The sequence below is a fragment of the Balaenoptera musculus genome, chromosome 13, assembly GCF_009873245.2.
Source record: "Balaenoptera musculus isolate JJ_BM4_2016_0621 chromosome 13, mBalMus1.pri.v3, whole genome shotgun sequence".
NCBI lineage: Eukaryota > Metazoa > Chordata > Mammalia > Artiodactyla > Balaenopteridae > Balaenoptera > Balaenoptera musculus.
This window is the reverse complement of record NC_045797.1, coordinates 55,768,506-55,791,419: the sequence shown is the minus strand read 5'-3', so window position 1 is coordinate 55,791,419 and position 22,914 is coordinate 55,768,506. Positions and strand designations below refer to the sequence as shown.

Here is a 22,914-nt window from a genome sequence, read left to right as displayed (position 1 = left end):
ACCCCTCCCCGCACTTGGTTGCCTCTTTAGTGTTCTAGGACACACGGGGTGACCATCTCCTGTCAGAGGGGCTCCAGACGTAAGCTTCGATGGGTCTCCGCGGACTCCCCAGGGGCTGCGAGAAAAAGGAATCCCTAGAAGCTCCTGAGGATCCCAGGCCGGAGGTCTCCCCTTATCCCCACCCATTCGGAAGCAGTTTCAAGCCCCAAGTCCCAGGCCCTCAGCCGGCCCACCGCGCAAGCGTAGCCACCCCTCCAGAGCGCGGGAGGCGGAACCCGAGGCCGAGGCAAGGTGAGAGGGAAGGGTCGGCAAGACCCCGCCTCCGAGTCGTCACGTGGGAGGCGGAGTCGGAAGCGTGACGGCGTACGCGGGGGTGGAGCTACCGCTGCGCGCGGGCGCGGAGCTACCGCTGCGCGCGGGCGCGGGGGCGGGGCGCGGCGGGGCGCTTGCGGCTGCTGTCTGGGAGGGAGGCCGGGCAGGCGGCGGAGCTGCGCGGCGCGGCTCACAACCTGACGGGGAAGTGGTCCGGGCGTCCGCGGCTGACTGCCCCGTGGTGGACGGACGGACGACGGAGGCGGGAGGTGGGAGCCGAGCCGGGCGCCCGAGAAAGCTAGCGGGTCAGGCTCAGCGTCGGCGACCCTAGTCGGTCCGCTGAATGAAGTGCCCGCCCCGCTGAGCCCGGAGCCCGGCGCTTTCCCCGCAAGATGGACGGTTTCGCCGGCAGCCTCGGTGAGTACGGCCGGGAGTCCTTCCTCTCCTGCGCAGGGTGGGAACCTTGTTCCCTCCACACGCAGCCCGGGCCTGCTCTCCACCCTGCCCCTCGGGATGGCGGCACTTCCACTGCACATGTTCCCCTCGAGCCTGCTGCCCCTCTCCGGGCTCCGATGGACTCAGAACCCCTCCCCCATGCCAGCCCTCCTCAGCAAGACCCTCCTTTCCTCCCAGCGTTCTCTTCAGTGCGGGGCCCTTCTTCACCATAGTGGGAACCCCTTCTCTCAGCGCGGCCCCCCAAAGCTGGTACAGCCCTCCCCATACACTCACGGCTCCCCCCACCTTCAGGGTTAGGACACCTTTTTCAAACCCTGACCCCTCTTCTGGGTACAACATTCCTCCCCCTTCCCACATACCGAGCTCTCTTTCAGGTTGGGGACACCCCTTAGCCACGCAGAGGCTCCCTTTTAGGGAAGGGACCCCCCATTCCCTCTTCAGGAGGGGGGCACTCCCCCCGCCCCACCAAGTATTCACTTTAAATTTGGAGTCTTCTTTTAAGTATACCTCAGAGTAACTGACAACTTCCCTTCACTTCCTCCACTTCTCTGAACATTTTGCAGTGGTGGAGAGAACCAGAAGCACTGAAGCATCATTTGCCTAATACAGGAAACGAAGAGGTGCATCTGTGTTGGGGGACCCTCTTCATTTTTATTTATTTATTTTTTTAACATGAGTGGTTTTTAAAAAATTTATTTTATTTATTTATTTTTGGCTGCGTTGGGTCTTCGTTGCTGCGTGCGGGCTTTCTCTAGCTGTGGCGAGCGGGGGCTACTCTTCGTTGCGGTGCGTGGGCTTCTCATTGTGGTGGCTTCTCTTGTTGCAGAGCACGGGCTCTAGGCACGCGGGCTTCAGTAGTTGTGGCACGCGGGCTCAGCATTTGTGGCTCGCGGGCTCTAGAGCGCAGGCTCAGTAGTTGTGGCCCACGGGCTTAGTTGCTTCGCAGCATGTGGGATCTTCCTGGACCAGGGCTCGAACCCGTGTCCCCTGGATTGGCAGGCGGATTCTTAACCACTGCACCACCAGGGAAGCCTGGGGACCCTCTTTAAAAGAGGAGTGAAAGCAGAACTATGCTTGCTGGCTCTGCACGCATGCTGGGGAGAAGTAACCCTGCCCAGTTAATCCATAGGAAAGGGGGCCTCTGACAGGGAAAGAAAGGATTCTCCATTTTTGGAATATGTTGTCTTTGTGGAATGGAGAAAGGGAAGTAGGCTGAAGTATCCTTTCAGTGTTTCCCTTTCACCCAGATAAAGGTAGTAAATTTTGTAACTGGCCTGGGGAATCAGAACTCAAGGCTGGTACTCAGTGCCCTATAATGTGTCTGGAATTACTATTCTGTGAGGCTATTGGAATCTGGTTACTGTAAAGATTGAGCTCAACTGTCATGATGGTGAGAAACAGTTTCTGCTTTGGTTGATACTGCAGTTAATGTGATACCTGCTGCTGGATTTGTATATTGAGTATTTTATGTGGAGGTAGCTTGTATTCAGATGCCTTTCTTTGCATTTCTTGATAATAAATTCCTAGTTGGTTAATGTTCATGGATCAGTGCATAATCTGGCCATAGGCCATACTTTATTCAGACACACTGAGAGTAAATGGGTTTTTTAAAATCTAAAATAAAAAAGTAGGTTAAAGAGCAATGGATCCATTATAGGTATTAAATAGTAAAACCCACAATTTTGGCCTTGACTTTCTTTGGGGAAAAACACACACACTTTCTTTGGGAAACACACACACAAGTACTTTGAGAGTGGAAATCCTAAAATAGGAGGCGACTGAGTGTTACTCTTTCCTCCCCAAAGGCACCTGTTGTCCATTATCTAACCTTTGATGTCTTATAATTCCTTACATTGTGAAGTTGTTTCATTCTTGGGCTCCTTTTAAAGAGGGATCAACTTTTCACTGCTTTTTTTTTTTTTTAAGCCTTATGCCTGGATTTATTCCCTAATCATATTGGACTGAAAGACTTGTCCTTTATGTTCACAAAGAGGTGATCATATACTTGGCCAAAAAACAGTGTCTTGGGGGATGTGGTGGGACTGAGATATCTCTGCACTGTTGGCTCCTCAGCCTGTAGGAATAGTGGGATCACTGCTCAAATTAGAATCAGCTTTTACTTCTTTCCTATTGGTTCTGAGGACCTGGAAGGCTTGCCGAAGCTTCATCTTCTGTGTTTTGTGGGAGTCTTTCTCACTAATTGGGGGCATTTAAGTTTATTTTGAAACAGTGGATATCCTTGTTAGACAGCTATCCTTTCTTATCCAATTCATGAGGCAACTGATAGGAGAGACTGAAAGATGAAGATGAATTTTAGTTGGGGCTCCCACTTTTCATCAGGAACGTTATAGCTGACCCTGATGTTGAATTTTTTTATTCATTTGGTAATTTTTTTATTTATTTGATGCCATCCTTGGATGGTACCTTGATGAGACTTTCTTTCTTTAAGTATGGTGTTGATCAGGAGCAGGGAATATACCTGTATTTAAAGAGAGGAACCTCTGTCAGCTGGAGGGAAAGAAATGGTTCCTGGCAGTATTTTTGGAGCTGCTTCTCATGAAGATACTTCTCAGCAGGAGCTCTGTGCTTTCTCTTTCTGTCCCCCTTGAAAGAGTAAAACTAGGCCCCATCTTAATTGAAACCTTAAAGAGTTGGGAGTGAGGGAAGGGTAATGCTGGTATATTTTACTGGTAGTCTTTAAACATAGCTTTACCCAGCTCTTGCCAAATTGCTTGTTTGTATTCCCTGCAGTTCATTAGTCTAGAGCGTAGAGTTACATTGATCTTTATTTTATCATCAAGAGAGCCATGAGTGTAAAGGCAAAGTCTTGTATTCTAGTAGATGTTTAAAAACTTTTTTTTAACCAAACAAGAATTCAAAACATGTGAAGTTCTTCTGGGGTCACAAGTATTGAAAACATTTATTCTCAAGGAAGTGTATGTGTGTCTCCTTTTAAATACTAGATGAGTTCTTGAAAAAAAATGTAAGAAAACTACATTTTTATAAGCAGGAAAGCTCAGTGCTTTGTAAACAGTGGTTCTAGAGAAGCTGATTATTTAAGGGAATGTTATGGTGCATCATTTCATAAAGTGAAAAACTTTTAAAATTCAAACTGTACCCTTGATTGTTGTGTGTTTAGATAAGGAAAACACTATTATGTGCATTTATAAGATGTCTAATGGCAATTAAAACTGTGTGTAGTGGTTTTGAGATCACTGAGAGGAACGTTAGGTGATTGTCTGTGGGTGATTGTGTTATATGTGCCACATTGAAATTATATACCTTTTGTATTACTTTTGTTTTACATAAAAACAACTAAAGGGTGCTTTTAATCTCTACAGCTGATGAATTTCAGGCAGTTTGGCTGGCAGGTGGTGGCACCGTTTACTTCAGGCATAGTGTCTTTTAGTTCATGAAGAGGGTAATATAAAAAAGCAATACTTCAGAAACAATTTTTTTTTTTAACTTAGTGAGGGGAAAACAATCTATCTTGATGTCCTGTCTCCAAATCAGTTTGGAATACACCACACATACATGTACAAAACATATATACAGTAAATATTTTAAATCTCAGGTCTATGTGCAAAAGTGGGAAACTTGATACAGCTTTTTTTGTTGATTTTCTTAAGGCAGGGGTTAGGTGCATTTCATGGTTAGTTTTTTTAGCATCTCTTTTTCATAATAAAGGTTTTAATTTTAAGACTTGTCTTGGGATTAGCCTACAGGTTTAGTCTGTGTTTATGCTTTAAAGAAAGCATATTGTTAACCACATCAGTTTTAACTTTTTCTGCTCCAAAGGTTAAAAACAAAACTCCAAAACTTCTTTTTAAAGAAAAATTGTAATGGATGAAATTGTAGGGTTAGTATAAGAAATGTAACAGTCTCATTGCAGTAGTAGTATGCTTCAGTTTATGAGATATTTTAAAACTATCTCTTTAACATCACAATATTAGAACTTATTTCTCATCTCATGTATACTCTTGCTTTCTTAAAGGAAACAGTGTAGTATATGATTTTCAAATATTAATCTAGTCTAAAGCATTCTGTATATATTATTCATATAAAAATGTTTCCCATGTAATAATATTACTTGGGGAATTTTTTCTTAACTTTTAATTTCTTAATGGTTGTCTCTTGAAGGGCTCAAGATAGGCTTACGTTATAATATGGCATGAGTAGTAACTCTTACATCTGTAACATGAGTTAGCTAGAGTATTTCTTAACATGTACCTATTTTTGTGACATTCTTCTTGCCCTTTAGGAGCTTACTATCTGGTTTTAAATACATATCTAGAGATATAAGTAAAGTACCAGAAATGGGAGTTGAAGGGGGAAGCACCATTTAGAATGCAGTGTTGTGTATCAAGCACGTAACTTCTGAGAGACAACATTTGGAGATTCTGAATTTATAGAGACTGGCCTTTTAAAACCATGAAATAATTAGAAGTCCAGATATTAGGGAATGATATTACTAGGTCTTTTTCTGCTTTGTATTTAAGTTTGAATAGCATGTAGGACAAGTACCGTATTAATTTTATGTATATGAGTCCATTTCTATTACATGTAAAACTTCAACATTTGTTCATAAGAATAGACATTTTTATTTTATTTTTATTTTTAAAATTTTTATTTATTTATTTATTTATGGCTGTGTTGGGTCTTCATTGCTGTGCGGGGGCTTTCTCTAGTTGTGGTAAGCGGGGGCTACTCTTCATTGTGGTGCTTGGGCTTCTCATTGCACTGGCTTCTCGTTGCAGAGCACGGGCCCTAGAGCACGCAGGCTTCAGTAGTTGTGGCACACGGGCTTAGTTGCTCTGCGACATGTGGGATCTTCCCATACCAGGGCTCGAACCCGTGTCCCCTGCATTGGCAGGCGGATTCTTAACCACTGCTCCACCAGGGAAGTCCCAACATTTTGACTTTAAAATAGATGGATTCTAAAACTTTAAAATAGTCTAAGGAAATAATCTACTTCCCAAATCTGTAGTATATTTCTACGTCTCTGTGTGATCTCTTGTCCTATAGTTTTAGCTGTCACTGTTATAATGCTTTAACTTTGCATATTGCTTTATAGTTTACAAAACTTTATCTCATTTAATCTGCACACTAACCTTGGGAGAGAAGAAATTATTTCCCCTTTCATAGATGAGGAAACTAAGGTTCAAGGAGTTTGCAGTTTTTATAAAGGCTATTCAAATCCAGATTTTTCTTTTCCTTTTCTTTTTTTTTTGGTGGGGAGCCTAACTTGTAAGGTTTTGTATCCAATGAGAACACATACAAAAGAAGAAAGAAAAAAATTATCTTTTGTTCTAGCTTATCTGTATTCAGCTGACATTAACATGTTGATGTACTTATTTTTACTCTTTTCCTATGCCTCCTTTTTTACACAGTGAAAATTATACTATAGATATAATTGTGCATTCTGGTGGTTTTTTCATTAGATCCTAACCATTTTTTCTTTCTTTTTTTGGCTGCGTCGGGTCTTTGTTGCCTGCGCGCGGGCTTTTCTCTAGTTGTGGCAAGCAGGGGTTACTCTTCCTTGCAGTGCGTGGGCTTCTCATTGCTGTGGCTTCTCTTGTTGCAGAGCATGGGCTCTAGGTGTGCGGTCTTCAGTAGTTACAGCTTGCGGGCTCAGTAGTTGTGGCATATGGGCCCTAGAGCACACGGGCTTCAGTGGTTGTGGCTCACGGGCTCTAGAGCACAGGCTCAGTAGTTGTGGCTCATGGGCTTAGTTGCTCTGCAGCATGTGGGATCTTTCTGGACCAGGGACTGAACCCGTGTCCCCTGCATTGGTAGGTGGATTCTTAACCACTGTGCCACCAGGGAAGTCCCCATTTTTTTCCACTTGAACTCAGATTTTTTTGATGGGGTCTAATGTTCTTTTCCTTACCCTATTACTGACTCTTTATAACCCACTTGTACATTGACTCTAACATACCTGAATCTGAGCTCCTCATCCTCTAAATCAGCTTCTTTTTCTTATTTTCCACTGTCTGTAAGTATCACCCAGCCTTGAAATCTTAGAACCATGTTTGACTCCTGGCCATTTTTGCCTACCACATTAAAATCTCTTCTAAGGACTTATCAATTCTTGTCACCTTTTCCCATTCCTTACTTTCCTTTTCCACCACCCACAGTGAAGTCCTTATTTTTCTGTGTTTGGATTATTGCATAGCCTCAAGAATCTCCACTTGTCTATAATTTGTTTTGTGTGTGTGTGTGTGAACTTTTCAGACTAATCTCCTTAAACAGTGCTTTGACTGTCCCATTCACTCTTTCAAATTGCTTCATTGCCTTAATGACTAAATTCAAGCACCTTAACCTTGTTGTCAAGGGTCCTCCATTATCTCTTTCTACTGTCTTAACATGTTTCTGGCCTAATTGACCTATTTCTTTTTCCCCATATTTGATTGGCTTTTTCCATCCTGTGACTATTCTCTTTTGAGTACCCTTCAAGGCCCAACTCAGATATTGTTTCCTTTCTGAACACCTTTTGTTATTTGTTCTCTTTCTTTCCCAGCTTAAAATATTCACCCTTGAACTTTTAACATAAGAACATTCTTAGGGCATTTATCACAGAATATTTCTTCTCAAAAGATAGAAGTAATTATTAAAAGTCCTAAAATTATTGTAAGTCTTATTCCCCAGCCAAATTGTAAACCCATTGAGGCTGACACTCTCATGTGTTTTTGAAATCTCATAGCAGAGCAGTGGAGATTCAGGACCCTATAAAATTGGGGGAGAAATTATTAGGGAACCAGTATATCATTGGCAACTTACAACCTTCGCTCTTACCATCGTTGCATAAAAAGATAATAACTTGAAGACCAAAAAAATTATCATACACAATCTCAGAATCCTTTAAAAAATTAATAACTCTTTATGTTCTTGTTTTCTTCTGTTCTTATTTCACCTGAAATAAATGAAAACTTTCTTCCAGACTTTGTTGGGAATATGATAAAGAACTCTGTGCCAGGTTCTAGGGTAGTGTTTTTCAAGTGCAGGTCTTATGCATCACCTATTAAGAATTTAGAATCAATTTATTTGCAGTCAAGACAATAATTAAAAAGAATGAGGAGGAAGAGAGGAAGGAAAGAAAGATTATAAAATATTGGTGCTTTGCATGATATTGCTTCAAGAACCTTTAATTCCGTTTATATGTTTGCCTTAGATGGCAGTATAAAATTTATTTCTTTCTAGGGGTCACAATCAGATTGAAAGGTACACTTTTAGTGTCTATTCCCTATCTTGAGAGACGAGGTGGGAGGGCTCACATATATATAAAATGTGGATGAACAATCAGAAGTGGTTATAATGAATTGTGCTGTTTTTGAAAAATTTTTAGAATCTGAATATAATGATTAGATATAGTTAGTCATCAGTAGCAGCGAAAGTATATCTGTAGTTCTAGAATCAGTGTAATTCAGGCAAACTCCATATGTAGAAATGTGGTTTATGAAACCTGGAAGTTAGGGTATGTTATTTACTTGGCAAGCATTCACCATATTGTTTTTTTCAGCTTTCCTGATGGAGTTGTCTGTGTCTTGACTGGTTCTCCACCTCTTTAGCTTTTCAAAATCTATCCAGTCTCTAAGGCATGGCTCAGGTACGCTTGTTTTTCTGGAAGCTGCACCTAATTATTCTAGTGTTGCACACAAACCATTGCAGTGTAGTGCTCCTAAAGTAGAGGAGACCGAGTGCTTACACCTAAGGGATCTGGGAGTGTAGCCAGAAATTGAGTCTACTTAACTGAAAAATTATATGATTATTTTGCAATCATTATAATAAAGATTAGTCCAGACAGGAATCATTGATAGATGCTAAATCTATGGGGATATTTTTGATGAGGAGCAGAATGTTTGCATGGTCTTAAATATCTCCCCATATATTGCTTAGTAGTTGCAAGGGAAAAAAATAGTAACTCTATGCAGTGATGAAATCAGACAGCACCTTGAGTGCATGATCAAATAAATAACCAGTGGACATCGTGTGCCTCTGAACGTGATGCCTGCGAAGAACACATCACTTATGTAGTTCGCCAGCCAGGAATGCATAACCTGAATGTAATCCTGAGGAACATTGAACTCCAAATGGGGAACATCCTGTTTTTTAAAAGGGTAGGGGGCGAGACTGTACTTTTTTAAATGTTAATATTATAAAGACAAAGAAAGGCTATGGAAATGTTCCAGATTAAAGGAGACTAAAGAGACATGATAACTATTTGTAGTACCTGATTCTAGAATGGATCTTGTATTAGAGGGGGAAATGATATTAAGGATATTATTGGATCATTTGGCAAAAATGGAATATGGATGGTAGATTAGATAAGGTATGGCATCAATGTTAAATTTACTAAAGTTGGTAACTGTCCTAAGGTTCTATAAAATAAATGTTTTTATTCTTAGGAAATACACACTGAAATTTTTAGGAATAAAGTGCCATGATATATAACCTACTCTCAAATGGTTCAGAAAAATAATGTAACATGTATATATGTTTTATATATATACACATATATATAGAGAGAGAGCTATGTATTTATGTATGTATTTGTATGTTTGCATAGAGAGGAGGAGGGAGGGTGGAAGGATGCTCTTATGCAAGTAATGCAAATGAGTAAAATGTTAACAACAGATGAATTTGGTTAAAACTGTACAGGTGTTTTTTTGTACTATTCTTGTTCTTACAGCTTTTCTGTAAGCTTGAAATTATTTTTAAATGAGAAGTTTTTAAAAATCATATGAACTTTGCATTAAACTCCAAAATATTGCATTTTAAAAATAAAGAAATAGCTCTTCTCCCAGAAAATTCCAGGCAAACTCTTGGGATAAAACTGCGGCTCCAAGAATATGTTCCACGTATATCATGTGGTTTCCTTTTATCCCTAGGCTTCAGTTTGAGAAACATGCCTCTGGGCCAGAGACAGCTGTGGTTCAAATTTAGTCGACAGAACATGTTTTGTTTGGCCCTTTTGAGTGTGTTAAAAATTGGGGAAATTTCACATAAAAATCTGCATCTTTGGTTTCTCTTGAAAAATGGAATGATATTGCCACTGTGGACTTGCATTCCAGATGATATATACTCACTGAGTGATGCGTCAGGTAAACAGCCTCAGTCCTTGCCTTATACCTAGCTTGTTTCAAGTATTTACCTTATTGCCTGCCTCTATAGGCATATGTTGCAGCCTTTATCTTGCCCAGGAGATGTTGGGGGTGTCTTTCTTTGTGGTCATGGCAATTTGAGAATAAGTTGTTGAAATGATGCCCTAACACCTGCTTACATTTAAGTGTATATATCCTATAAACAAGGACATTCTCCTACATAACCATATTACAATGAAGAGAATCAGGAAATTAATATTGATACATTACTACTATTTTCACCCTCAGACCCATTCAAGTTCTGCTAATTGTTTTAATAATGTCTTTTATAGCAGAAGGATCCAGCTCAGAATCAATGTTATATTTAGTTGTCATGTCTCTTTAGTCTCTTTCAATCTGGAACAGTTCCTTAGTCTTTCCTTGGGTTTCATGACCTTAATGCTTTGCAAGATGGCAGGCCAGTTGTTTTGTAGAAAGTCCCTAAATTTGAGGTTTCCTCCTGATTAGATTCAAGTTATGTATCTTTGGCACAAAAGCCACACAGGTGAAGCTGTGTTTTGTCTCATTGCATCCTACCAGGTGGCGCACAGTTTTGATTTGTCCCATTCTGGTAATGTCCATTTTGACCATTTGATTAAGGTGGTGTCTGCCAGGCCTTTCCACTGTAAAATTACTTTTTAAAAAATCTTTGTAATTAGTAAGTGTTTTGTAGGAGGTACTTTGAAACTTTGTAAATATTCTGTTCCTCATCAGACCTTCAAATTATTGGTTTATTTATATCTGTATGAATCAGGTATCCTATTTTTTTCCAATGGGTTATAATCCATTACTATTTATTTTGATACTCAAATTGGCCCTGTTTTGGCTATCGGGTACCCATTCATGCTGGCTTCTGTATTCTTTTGACATGTTCCCATCATTCTTTGAGGACTCTCTTGCTTTTTGACACAATAAGGTGATTCAGGTGCACAATTCAGCCCATAATAACTTGCATATATATTTTAAGTAGGGTTCAGGTGAGATTTTTGAATTAAGTCATTTTAAATTAGCGAACATTCTTTATGGTTCTTGTAATTTTGTAACTGCATAATAGTTTATCTTACACTTAAAAATTGTGTTAAACACATGGACTAGACCGTTAATGTAAATTAGTTTGAAGGTGTTTGCTCTTAAGTGGGAAGCCATTCAGGATGTTTGTTCTTATGTTTCTACATTTAAACAATCAGCAGTTATCTTAGAGCAAGGTACTGTTAGGTGGTGTGTGTGTTGGGGGGCTTGGGTAAAAGAAACAGATTTAAGCAGCAAAATCAACCTTTTTTTCCCCCTTAAAATGTTTGTGATCATCTTTCCTTCTCAGTGAGTATAAACATAACTTTAATGTGTCGTATTCCATCATTTGGACATCTGATCTGCCTAAGCTGTGAATATAGAAAGAACATAATTACCTTATTCTTGATGACTGATGGTGGTTACTATGAGCATTAGACATGGTTCTGTGCTGTAATACAGTGATGCCTCTGAGAGCTATTTGTGTAGAACTGTTTGCTCCATACATTCAATGACCCTAGACAGATATAACTGTCTTCCTTGCTGTTTGCACCTAGTGTCAGTGTACTTATCCTTTCCTTTCTTTTTATTTATTTAATTATTAAAAAAATCTCACCATAATATTTGAGCTTATATATCTGGAAAGATGACTAGTCTCTTATTAGACCTAAAATTTGACAGTAATTTCTTAATGTCAAATATCCAGCCAAATATCCCTGATTGTCTCAAAAGTGTCATTTTACAGTGGTTTGTTTAAATCAAGGTTTAAACAAGATCGTACATTGCATTTGGTTGCTATGTCTCAAGTATTTTAATCTATATATTTCCCTTCCCTTTTCTTTTTCCCTTTGCAGTTCGTTAAAGAAACTAGACCTTCCTCCTGTAAATTTTAACATAAGTACTGATTGTATCTTTTGGTGTGTTTTTTTTTAAACATGTTTCTTTGTCTTCTGTTTATCCTTTAAATGGAAACTTACAGATTTTTATATATTTGATGTATTTTGATCTGCTACCATTACTCTTCTAAAATTTGATGCTTAGGTTTCCCATCTTTGACTTCTGAGAGCATCTTCACACTGCTTCCTGGGTCCTGGTCCTAGTGCTCTTTGTTAGTTTCCTTGCTTTCTGATGTGACAAGATGTTCAAACTTTTCCTCTACACTTCCTGTTCCAGTTCTGCGGTCAGCTGTTTCTCTAAGAAGTTGTGGTTCCTGTTGGTAGGAAGTGGTACTCTAGGCTCTAGAGGTGCTCATTGTTAACTAAATTGGTTATTGTTTCTAATCTAGCCATTCTTTTGATTTCCAATTTTAAATCTGCTGTAGGCTAGGAACCAGATAACAAAGCTGGTTTGACGTACATAAGGATTGTTCTGGACCTCAAAAAGAACCAAGAGATCAAGGTCTGTGCCTTTTTAAATTGTATGGTATAGCACCTACAGGGACAGAATCATACCTAATAAATATTGCTAATGTTAGTAATATGTGGATAACATAATACCAGATGTTCCTCAGAGTAAAATAATAGACTTCTGAATGAGGCCTTTAATAATAAAATACCTGAGCTTTTAGTTCACAGACTTGATGATATGTGCATGTTTTAAATTATAGACCATTTATGCTCCCTGTATTTTCTTTGTTAAGATTATCTTTCTTTTGTCTTTTGTTTTTCTTTTAGGATAAATCTCTGGATCAGTGAGGTGTTAGTATCTTAGAGAGTCAATTATGCTATATTATATTTGTCATATTCCATAATAAGAATACACTATTTTCATTTAAAAACTTTTTTCCAGAGAATGTACTTCTTCAGACTTTCCAAAATTGGTGAGTTCCTAAAGTTGAGATGACTTGCTGTTTTAAAACAAAACTATTTAGTTTTGATATCTGACATTTTTCCTTAAATCATTTTTTACTCTTGTATGTTGGTCTCGAGCAACTGCTTATGCTGATCTTTAAGTGACACGTTAGAGCAAATGACAAAATTTGCATTTTCTTTGAGCCATTTGTTCCAGAAAGTGTCATAACTGACTTCTGTTGATGAGTGAGTGGGAATTTTTTTTTTTTTTTTTTAATTTGAAGGATATCCTGTTTTTCAGTTTAGTTGGGGCATAGCCTTTGATTTTCTTTGACTGCTTTGAGTACCTCTTGGCATTTATCTTATTTCTTTAATCCTCTCCAGTTTTTAATTAGTGAGGACATGTTTTTTGGCACAAACAACATTTTCTTAATTTTTAGGATCTATTATTATGGGTCATTGAGATAAGGTATTGGGGAACAAAGTTTAGAATAAAGAGAATGGCTGGGAAAGTAATCAATATTTGACTAATTTTCTTGAAATTTTTGTGAGTGCTTGTGGGTGAGATTTAATGATTACATCCACACTGAAACTTGCACACTGTGAAATTCCTGATCTTGGTTCATTAGTGCATACTATAATGGGGCTAAGGTTATGGGTTCGAGTCTCATATAGGTCACTTTTTGTGTGTGTTTCCTGGTCATAAACACATTCATTAAGTAAATAGCTTTTGATTAGCTTCTTTGGATCACACTCTGTGCTAAGTGCAGTGGAAAATTGGTGTATAAGACACTCGAAATCCCTGCTCTCATGAAGCTTATAATTCTGTGGGGAATTCAGGCAATATTTATTTGGGAAATATTTATTGAACGCTTGGTATGTGCTCAGCACTCTTCCAGCTATAAACATGTCCTTATGGAGCTTATGATGTTGGCTTTAAAATACAGAGTAATAAGGATTGTGATGGTGAAGTATAGGAAGCTTTGGAAACAAAGGAGGGCTGTCTTAAACCTCCACCATCCAACCTTTTATGTTTTTTTTCAAATGCATGTCTTTGTTTAGTGTGTAAGCAGAAAATAGAAGTCAGGTCACAGTAGCCCTCCCAGCTCTTGAAAATGGCTTAAAGGAATGACATTTAGTTTTTTTTTCCTACACGCATACACCTGAGAAAATGATAAACTACCAGTAGAGCTCACTTTTGTTGCAGTTTTCAACCTGTGTGGAGACCATTGTCAGCTATGCTCTCCTGGTGTCGTCCTAATTTAAGTCAATGAATTCAATAACTTCTATCCTCTCTCTGTTATCTATATAAGTGGTACTTTTCTAAGATATTTGTTTTTTCTATGTGTTTGTTGCAGTATGAGTCCTGTGATTAAATCTATGGTCTTCAGTATGCTTGCTTTAGGAAATAATCATTGATGCAGCAGGTTATGGACTACATTTCAAGAAATTTGGTTCACATGGGTAACTTTTTGAAAGGGAGTAGCAAAGCAAAGGCACTAACTTTTATTCAGCTGTTATTTCAGGAACTATGTCAGACACTTTTCATAACTTAACTGTAATAACTAAATGGCAAAAAAAATTGTTAATTTCAGTTTAAAAAAATACCCTCAAGGGTAACTTTTAAGTAGATTGAATAAAACTGAACTTGTTACTACAACCCTTCATATGAGGATGATGATTGTAGTGACAGACTTTTTGTGACTGAAATGAACTATTGATGCCAGTATGAAAATCTAATAATTCAGCAAGTGCTACATGCCAGGAATTGTTTTCATACTGGGAATATATCAGTGAAGAAAAGAAACAAAAATTCTTACTAAAGTATATATTATAATGAAGGGAGATAGACAGTAAACAATTTTAGACAGTAAACAATTTTCATGGGGCTTCCCTGGTGGCGCAGTGGTTGAGAATCTGCTTGCCAATGCAGGGGACACGGGTTTGAGCCCTGGTCCGGGAAGATCCCACATGCCACGGAGCAAATGGGCCCGTGAGCCACAATTACTGAGCCTGCGCATCTGGAGCCTGTGCTCTGCAACAAGAGAGGCCACGATAGTGAGAGGCCTGCGCACCGCGATGAAGAGTGGCCCCCACTTGCCGCAACTAGAGAAAGCCCTCGCACAGAAACGAAGACCCAACACAGCCATAAATAAATAAATAAATAAATAAAATTCAAAAGCAATTTTCATGAAATTATTCACTCTTCAGACATCAGTGACTCCTGTATAAACATTGATGTCTGCATTGTTCATTATAAATATACCATCCTTTTTTCATAGAATAGATGGTGATATAGCCTGTGTGGACTTTGGTTGTGTCAGATAAGCTTAGAGAAAAGTAATCTTGGGGATGCAAAAACAGGTAGGTAAAACATTGACAACTGTGCTAAGGCTACTTTATCATCATACATCTTAGTCACTGTATCTGATCATATGACAGGGTTTTGGAATAGTATATATACTTCTTAGATGTCCATTCTCAGATTCTTAATTTGTCCTTTTTGTTTCATATTTAAGGCTTTATTGTTTACTAAAATACTTTTATGTGTTTGGATATGTATTCCCTTGAGTTTTAGTATTTTTTTTCTTGTGGAAAAAGTTGATTATATTTCTATAAAATCTTTTTTTCCTCCAGGTTAATTACTATAGATCACTGTTTATCAACCTGGATTCAGGACCCCTATTCAGTTACTAAGGAGAATTCCCAGGGTGCTGTGGAGCTCTCCAGACAGCTGTTTGTGGGTGGTAGTGAGGGTAGAGGCAAACAGTGGGTTGTGTGACCAGGGTGAGGTCACCTCTTTTACCTTCTGGCCCTCTTTCTTTCCGGACTTTAACACCTACTTTGGTACTTAAAGCAGTTTGGGCTCTTGTTGTGCTCTGAACAGTTGTTTAGTAGTAGCACCTATAAGGTAATGTTAGATGTTTTTTTGATGGGACTCACGGGGGTGTGACTGTGTCACAGCAACAACAAAAAAGTTGTTTCAGGAGTTTGAAAACCACTGATGTAGTTTTAAGTGTAGTTTTAGGCAATGTTTTAATGTCTAGAAATTAATGTCTTCGCATTTGATCTTTCCTGCTCTCATTTAACCTGCATGTGGCCACTGGGTTATTCTTTCAGTACAACATTTTTATTGTCACTCTCCAGCTTAAAAGGTTTTTATCATTTTCAGTTTCTGTGAGATAAACTCTTAGCTTGGGCCACCTGGCTCCAACTTTACTTTTCCAGTCTCACCCCTTTTTGGGGAATGTTATGTGGATTCTCTCAGTATCCCTTTTCTTGCCTCATTTATTGCTACCTTGTTTCTTCTTATGCCATTATTTATTATATTATATATTACATATATAATATATTGACAGAGTTGCCATATACCCTAGGGGAAATTAGGGAATTTGAAAACCAACAGATAAGATTATGACACGTTCCTAAGAGTTGTATGAGAAAGTGTCTTTAGAGCAAGGTTTTGTGAATTGTTTTCTTTTCCTGCTTATTAACCTGTTCCTTCCTCTCATCGCTGGTCTTTTGTATAACCCTGGATAAGCCAATCTGCTTTTTTGCCAAACCTCATTGGACTTCCTTAAAACTGAGTATATTCTGTTCTTTTGGGAATTTGGTAGTTTTGTTATTAAATACAGTGCATTCTTGATAGCAGATTCTCACAGTCATTTGTTTTATAACATCACCGAACACCTCATTATCGTATCTTGATTTTAGTGAAAAAGAGTAGAACTACAGAGTAGTTTTGAGAATTCAAATTTTTAAAATCAGCTTTATTGAGCTATGCTTTACCTGCGATAAACTATGCCAATTTCAAGTGTATAATGGGTCTTGAAAATTTTGTATAGTTGTGTATCCACTACCACATTCAAGATATAGACCATCTCTCTTACCCCAAGATGTTCCTTTGTACCTCTTTGCAGTCAGTCCCTTCCCTCTACCCCCACTGATCTGCTTTCTATCCCTATATTTTGTCTTTTCTAGAATATATAACTGGAATCTTATAATCTGTGGTCTTTTGTGCTTTTAACTTAGTATACTTTTTTTAAATAAATTTATTTATTTTATTATTTATTTATTATTTTGGCTGTGTTGGGTCTTTGTTGCTGCGTGCAGGCTTTCTCTAGTTGCGGCGAACTGGGGCTACTCTTCGTTGTGGTGCGCAGGCTTCTCATTGTGGTGGCTGCTCTCGCTGTGGAGCAGGGGCTCTAAGTGCGCGGGCTCAGTACTTGTGGCTCACAGGCTCTAGAGCACAGGCTCAGTAGTTGCGGCGCGTGGGCTTAGTTGCTCCGCGGCATGTGGGATCTTCCCGGACCACGGCTCGAACCCATGTCCCCTACATTGGCAGGCGGATTCTCAACCACTGCACCACCAGGGAAGTCCTAACTTAGTATACTTTTGAGGTTCATCTGTGTTGCATGTTTCAGTAATTTGTTCCTCTTTATTGCTGAATAACATTTTATTGTATAAATATACCACAATTAGTTTATCAATTCACCAGATGATGGACATTTCAGTTGTTACCAGTTTTTGGCTATTAAGAATACAGCTGCTGTGAACATTGGAATACATGTCTCCCTGTAGCCCTGCAGCCACTAGTCTACTTTCTGACTCTATGCATTTGCCTATCCGGTGCTCATTTTTTAAAAAGTGGGTTGTTTGGCTTATTACTAGGTTTTGAGAGTTCTGTGTATACTATGGATGCAAGTCCTTTATCAGTTATGTGTTTTGCAAATATTTTCTTCCAATTTGCAGCTTAACTTTTCATTTACTTAACAGTGTCTTTGAAGAGTGAAAGTTTGTTTTTTTTTTAAGTTAATTTTTATTTATTTATTTATTATGCTGTGGGGCATGTGGGATCTTAGTTCCACGACCAGGGATCGAACCGAAGCCCCCTGCATTGGAAGCGTGGAGTCTTAACCACTGGACTGCTAGGGAAGTTCCTGAAAGTTTTTTATTTTGATGAAATCCAGTTTATCAATTTATTAGGATGAAGTTCAATGTATTATTTGTTTCTTTTATAGTATATTTTGTGTCCCATTTAAGAAATCTTTACCTAACCCAAGGTCACAAAGATTCTGAAAGAAAACTCTTTCTCTGCTTACAACACTTCTGACACCAAATGTGTGGGTTTTCCACACCAGGCAATTCTGACACTACCTGGAATTAGTGCAGATCCTGCAGGTTAAGGGTTCAGTCGCTCAAGACTGCCTCCCTGCTCCAGATGCCAATTACAAGTTCAGACTTCAGGTACTTCTGACTGACCACTTATAAATGGGAGATTTTCATGCCCCCTCCTTGGTTTAATAATATGCTATAACAGCTCACAGAACTCAGGAAAACACTTCACTTACTATTACTGGTTTATTATAAAGGATATAATGCAGAAATACCCCAATGGAAGAGATGCATTGGACAAGGTACTTAGGAAGGGGTGTGGAGCTTCCATGCCCTCTTCTGGGCGCGTCACCCTCCCAGCACCTTGATGTGTTCATCAGTCTGGAAGCTCTATAAAGCCCATCATTTAGGGTTCTCTTGGAGGCTCCAATACGTAGGCATGATTGATTGAATCATTGGCCAGTGTGGCTGAGATCCGTCTCCAGTCCCTCTCCCCTCCCTAGAGGTTGAGGGGTAGGACTGAAAGTTCCAACCCTCTAATCACAGGGTTGGTTCCTCTGGCAACCAGCCTCCACCCTCCAAAAGTCACCTCTTTAGCATAAACTCAGGTATGGTTGAAAGGGGCTCCTCTCACCCGTATGACTCAGAAAATTCCAAGGGTTTTAGAAGTTCTATGCCAGGAACTGGGGACAGAATTCGAATATATATATATATATATATATATATTTCTTATTATGTCACAATTTCTCTCCTGTTATTTTCTTCTAGAAGTTTATAGTTTTTGCTTTTATTTTTAGGTCTGTGATCCTTTTAGAGTTAATTTTTACATATAGTATAAGGTAAGAATCAAGGTTCATTTATTTGCACATTGATATCCCTTTGTTCCAGCAACATTTGTTGAAAAGATTAGCCCTTTTCCTTTAAATTGCCTTGGCACCTTTGCCGAAAATCAGTAGACTACATATGTGTCAGTCTATTTTGGACTCTGTATTCTGTCCCAAAGATTGCTATGTTTATCATTAAGTAAATACCACACTGTCTTGATTACTATAGCTGTAAAGACTTCAATTAAGTTTTTTTATATTTGAAAAATAATTTAGAGGAAATAAATTTAACTTTAAAACTTTGTCGACTGACAGAAAATTACATTAATTCAATGATTGTTGTTAACATTTTATATTCATACTTTAGAGTTTACCTTTTAAAATTACTTTCAAGAATATGATCTCTTGATTTACTAACAATTTTAGGAGTTAGAGCAGACATTAATATCCATATTTCATAAATGAGGAAGCTATAATATTTAAAATTTTTAAATTAATTTTTATTGGAGTATAGTTGCTTTACAATGTTGTGTTAGTTTGAGATCATACAATTAATAGTTTAAAATCATACAAGTAGTGTGATGAAGGAAGAACTAAAGCCCAAATGTTATGCCTTCAAAAATCCAGTATGCTTTCCACTATACCACACTACTTTCATTTGCTACTCTTCTCATGTTGAATGTTGGAGAATGACTGTTTTATGAAAAATTCAATCAGTAAATTTAATTCAATTAAAGTATAGAGCTATAGAAGAACAGTTAATCTGTTTTCTTGGTCACCAACATCACAAGACACATTGAGAAGTTAAAATTGGGCTTCATTTTTTTTCTCCAGTGGTGTGTTTTACAACCAGAATAGGTATTTATAGTTTCATTTTAAATTTAGAAATGCAGGAAGGAAGCAGCAAGATTTGTTAAATGAAAAGCTGAAAAAATTCCTTCTAAAAGAACTGTTTTAAGAAATGAGGATATTCTTGCCAAAGTGAGAACAAGAACAATAAAACTTAATTTTAGACTATTTGAGTGTGTGGTGTGTTATCTGTAGTATTCTCTTATATTGCCACTACCTTAAGTCCTTTCCCCCAAATCCCCACAACCTCAGATCATAGTTAAGAGGTTTTTGCAGGAGTACTGGTAAAAGATGATGACGACTGGGGTTTGTGTGGAGGTGAAAGAAGTGGTAGCATTTGGGAATGTATTTTGGAGAGTCTATTGATGTGCTGATGGATGGATGTAAGGGATGAAGAAAAGGAATGAATATGATCCCTTGATTATCCACTCATTTTTTTAGCCTGATCAGCTTGGTGGTGCTATTTATTTGGTGTGGGGAAGACTTAGACGAATTGGAAGAGCTACACAGTGGAGGAATGGAATCAGATAGAAGCTGTTAAAGCCCTCTTAAAAATTTTTTTTACTTAAAAAATTTTTTTAATTAATTTTTATTGGAATGTAGTCGCTTTACAATGTTGTGTTAGTTTCTGCTGTACAGCTAAGTAAATCAGTTATACGTATATATATAGCCCCTCTTTTTTAGGTTTCTTCCAGTTAGGTCACCACAGAGCATTGAGTAGAGTTCCCTATGCTATATAGTAGGTTCTCATTAGTTACCTATTTTATACATAGTAGTGTATATATGTCAATCCCAATCTCCCAATTCATCCCACCCCCCTCTTCCCCCTTGGTATCTGTAAGTTTGTTGCCTACATTTGTGTCTCTATTTCTGCTTTGCAAGTAAGTTCATCTGTACCATTTTTCTAGATTCCACATACAAGTGATATTATATATATTTTTCTCTTTCTGACATACCTCACTCTGGATGACAGTCTCTAGGTCTGTCCACATCTCTGCAAATAGCACTAGTTCGTTCCTTTTATGGCTGAGTAATATTCCATTGTGTATGCATACCACATCTTCTTTATCCATCCTCTGTTGATGGACATTTTGGTTGCTTCCATGTCCTGGCTATTGTAAATAGTGTATCTTTTTGAATTATGGTTTTCTCCAGGTATATGCCCAGGAATGGGATTGCTGGGTCATATGGTAGTTATATTTTTAAAATTTGGTTTTTATAGAAAGTAATATCACATCTCAGACTGAGAAGGTAGAGACAAGATGAAATTACTTATGATCTTATCTTTCTAACAGTCATTTAAAGTGTTTTGGTGTGTGTGTGTTTACAGTCTTGTATAGAAGCTGGCAAACTTTCTATAAAGGCATCTACTCAACTCTGTTGTAGCATGAAAGCAGCCATAGACAATATATAATAATTGGGTGTGCTTGTGTTCCAATAAAACTTTATTTATGGACACTGAAACATGAATTTCAATTAATTTTCACATATTGCAAAATATCCTGGTATTGAGTTTTCTTGCAAACATTTAAACATGTAACAATTATTCTTAGCTCACAGGCCATACAAAAACCACTGGCAGACCAGATTTGTCTTATGCATTTGTTTTGTGATTGCAGTAATACAAGCCTTGATAAACCTAGAGTTTATGAAGTACTTTTATATTATTTCTTTTAATTCTTGCAATAACTGTAAATATTTACCATGGAAAATTACCAGGAAATATTTACCATGCTTAACATAAATTACACATTGTGTACATAATTGAGGGCAAGGATGTGCATTTTCATTGGAATTCTTTGTCTCTTACCTCCGCTTCTCTGTACGTATTGATTTGTTCTTTGAAATAAGCTTTATTCAGCAGCAGGGGTCATCCCAGTAGCTCTGCAACTGCATCCTCAAAGTTTCCTTCCCTTGGCACTAATTTGAAAAATCCAAGGACAGGACTTTGGTCCTGCTTACATCAAATTTTTATCCCACTGCTAATCATTAGGTTTAGGAAGGGCAAGGTCATCATGTAGGAGGGTAACAGTTCTCTTTTGGAACCAATGTTTAGAATAATAAGAGGGGGATTTAGTAGTTTCTCAAATGATGGTCTAAAGGGTAGCACACATGTGGCCACCTGGAGGAATTATGATTTGGACAGCCATGCCAAAATTGTGTGTATTTACAATCATTGTTTAATTTTCTGATTTAATTTTGTTCTTTTCATTTACTTGTTTGTATCACACTCAATTCTCTTTCCTACACTCTAGTTTTCATTGCCACTTTCTTGTTTATGTATTATTAACACCATCTCAAACTGAATTTTAAAATCCCTAGTTTTGAATGTCTCTTTCTCAAGATTCTAGGTCTTTTTTAAAATTATTTTTTATTTTTTAAATTTATTTTTATTTTTGGCTGCGTTGGGTTTTCGTCGCGGTGTGAGGGCTTTCTCTAGTTGCGACGAGCAGGGGCTACTCTTCGTTGCGGTGCGCGGGCTTCTCATTGCGGTGGCTTCTCTTGTTGCGGAGCATGGGCTCTAGGTGCGTGGGCTTCAGTAGTTGTGGCTCACGGGCTCAGTAGTTGTGGCTCGTGGGCTCTAGAGCGCAGGCTCAGTAGTTGTGGCACACGGGCTTAGTTGCTCCATGGCATGTGGGATCTTCCTGGGCCAGGGATTGAACCCGTGTCCCCTGCATTGGCAGGTGGATTCTTAACCACTGTGCCACCAGGAAAGTCCCAAGATTCTAGGTCTTATACCTCAGTGAAAATTACTCTTTTCTTTTAAAAAGTTCGTACTCTTTCCGTTGTTTCCTGACCACTCCAGTCCCTCAAATACTAATACGCTTTTATGGCAAAGATCTTGGTCCAATCTCTTGTCACTTCTGTAACAACAGTGATAGATGAGAAATAAGTGAGGATCATTTGGAAACTTAAGACACTAAAATATGAGTATATTTAGGTAGAATAATTGGCTTACTCTAGAATTCAAAAACCCCCAAAGCAGTTGCTGCTGTCTTAGAGTTTTCAGAATAATTGATTCCACTCTCACTTTCAGTTTTCTCCAGTCGTTATCTAGAGAACCTGAGATTCCTGATACATCTGTACAAAGCATTCAGGGTTTTGCTAATCTAGAGGAGTGATAGGTGAAGCCCAACAGTAGTAAAATTGTTTTGCAGGATCTGAGATTGTAGAAAGTTATGGCTGAGAGGCTGTGGAAATTGACATGTTTCGGCTGGTTGGATCCATTAGCTAAACATTGGTCTTTAGCTGCATCACAGCATGCTTCATAGTAAATACTACAGTGTGCAGACAGTTTATTCTACTGAAGGAAAAAGTAATAAAAGGTGGTTTGAGGATGAAGAATTAAAAGAGGAAAATCATTTAGAGTTATGTCTGTTGTATAATTGTTTAAACGGACAGTGGAAAAATTTCTTAGGA

At 38.4% G+C, this 22,914-nt stretch overlaps 1 protein-coding gene across 7 annotated transcripts in view; it reads left to right on the top strand.

The window, feature by feature from the left end:
* The first annotated feature begins 444 nt into the window (after positions 1 to 444).
* Positions 445 to 22,914, top strand: part of EML4 (EMAP like 4) — a 159,625-nt gene continuing 137,155 nt past the window's right edge. For all 7 annotated transcript variants that reach the window (XM_036873504.1, XM_036873505.1, XM_036873501.1 and 4 more), the window contains exon 1: positions 445 to 729. In XM_036873504.1, the coding sequence (XP_036729399.1) occupies positions 705 to 729 (25 nt within the window). In that variant the 5' untranslated portion in view covers positions 445 to 704. The remainder of the gene's footprint in view (positions 730 to 22,914) is intronic.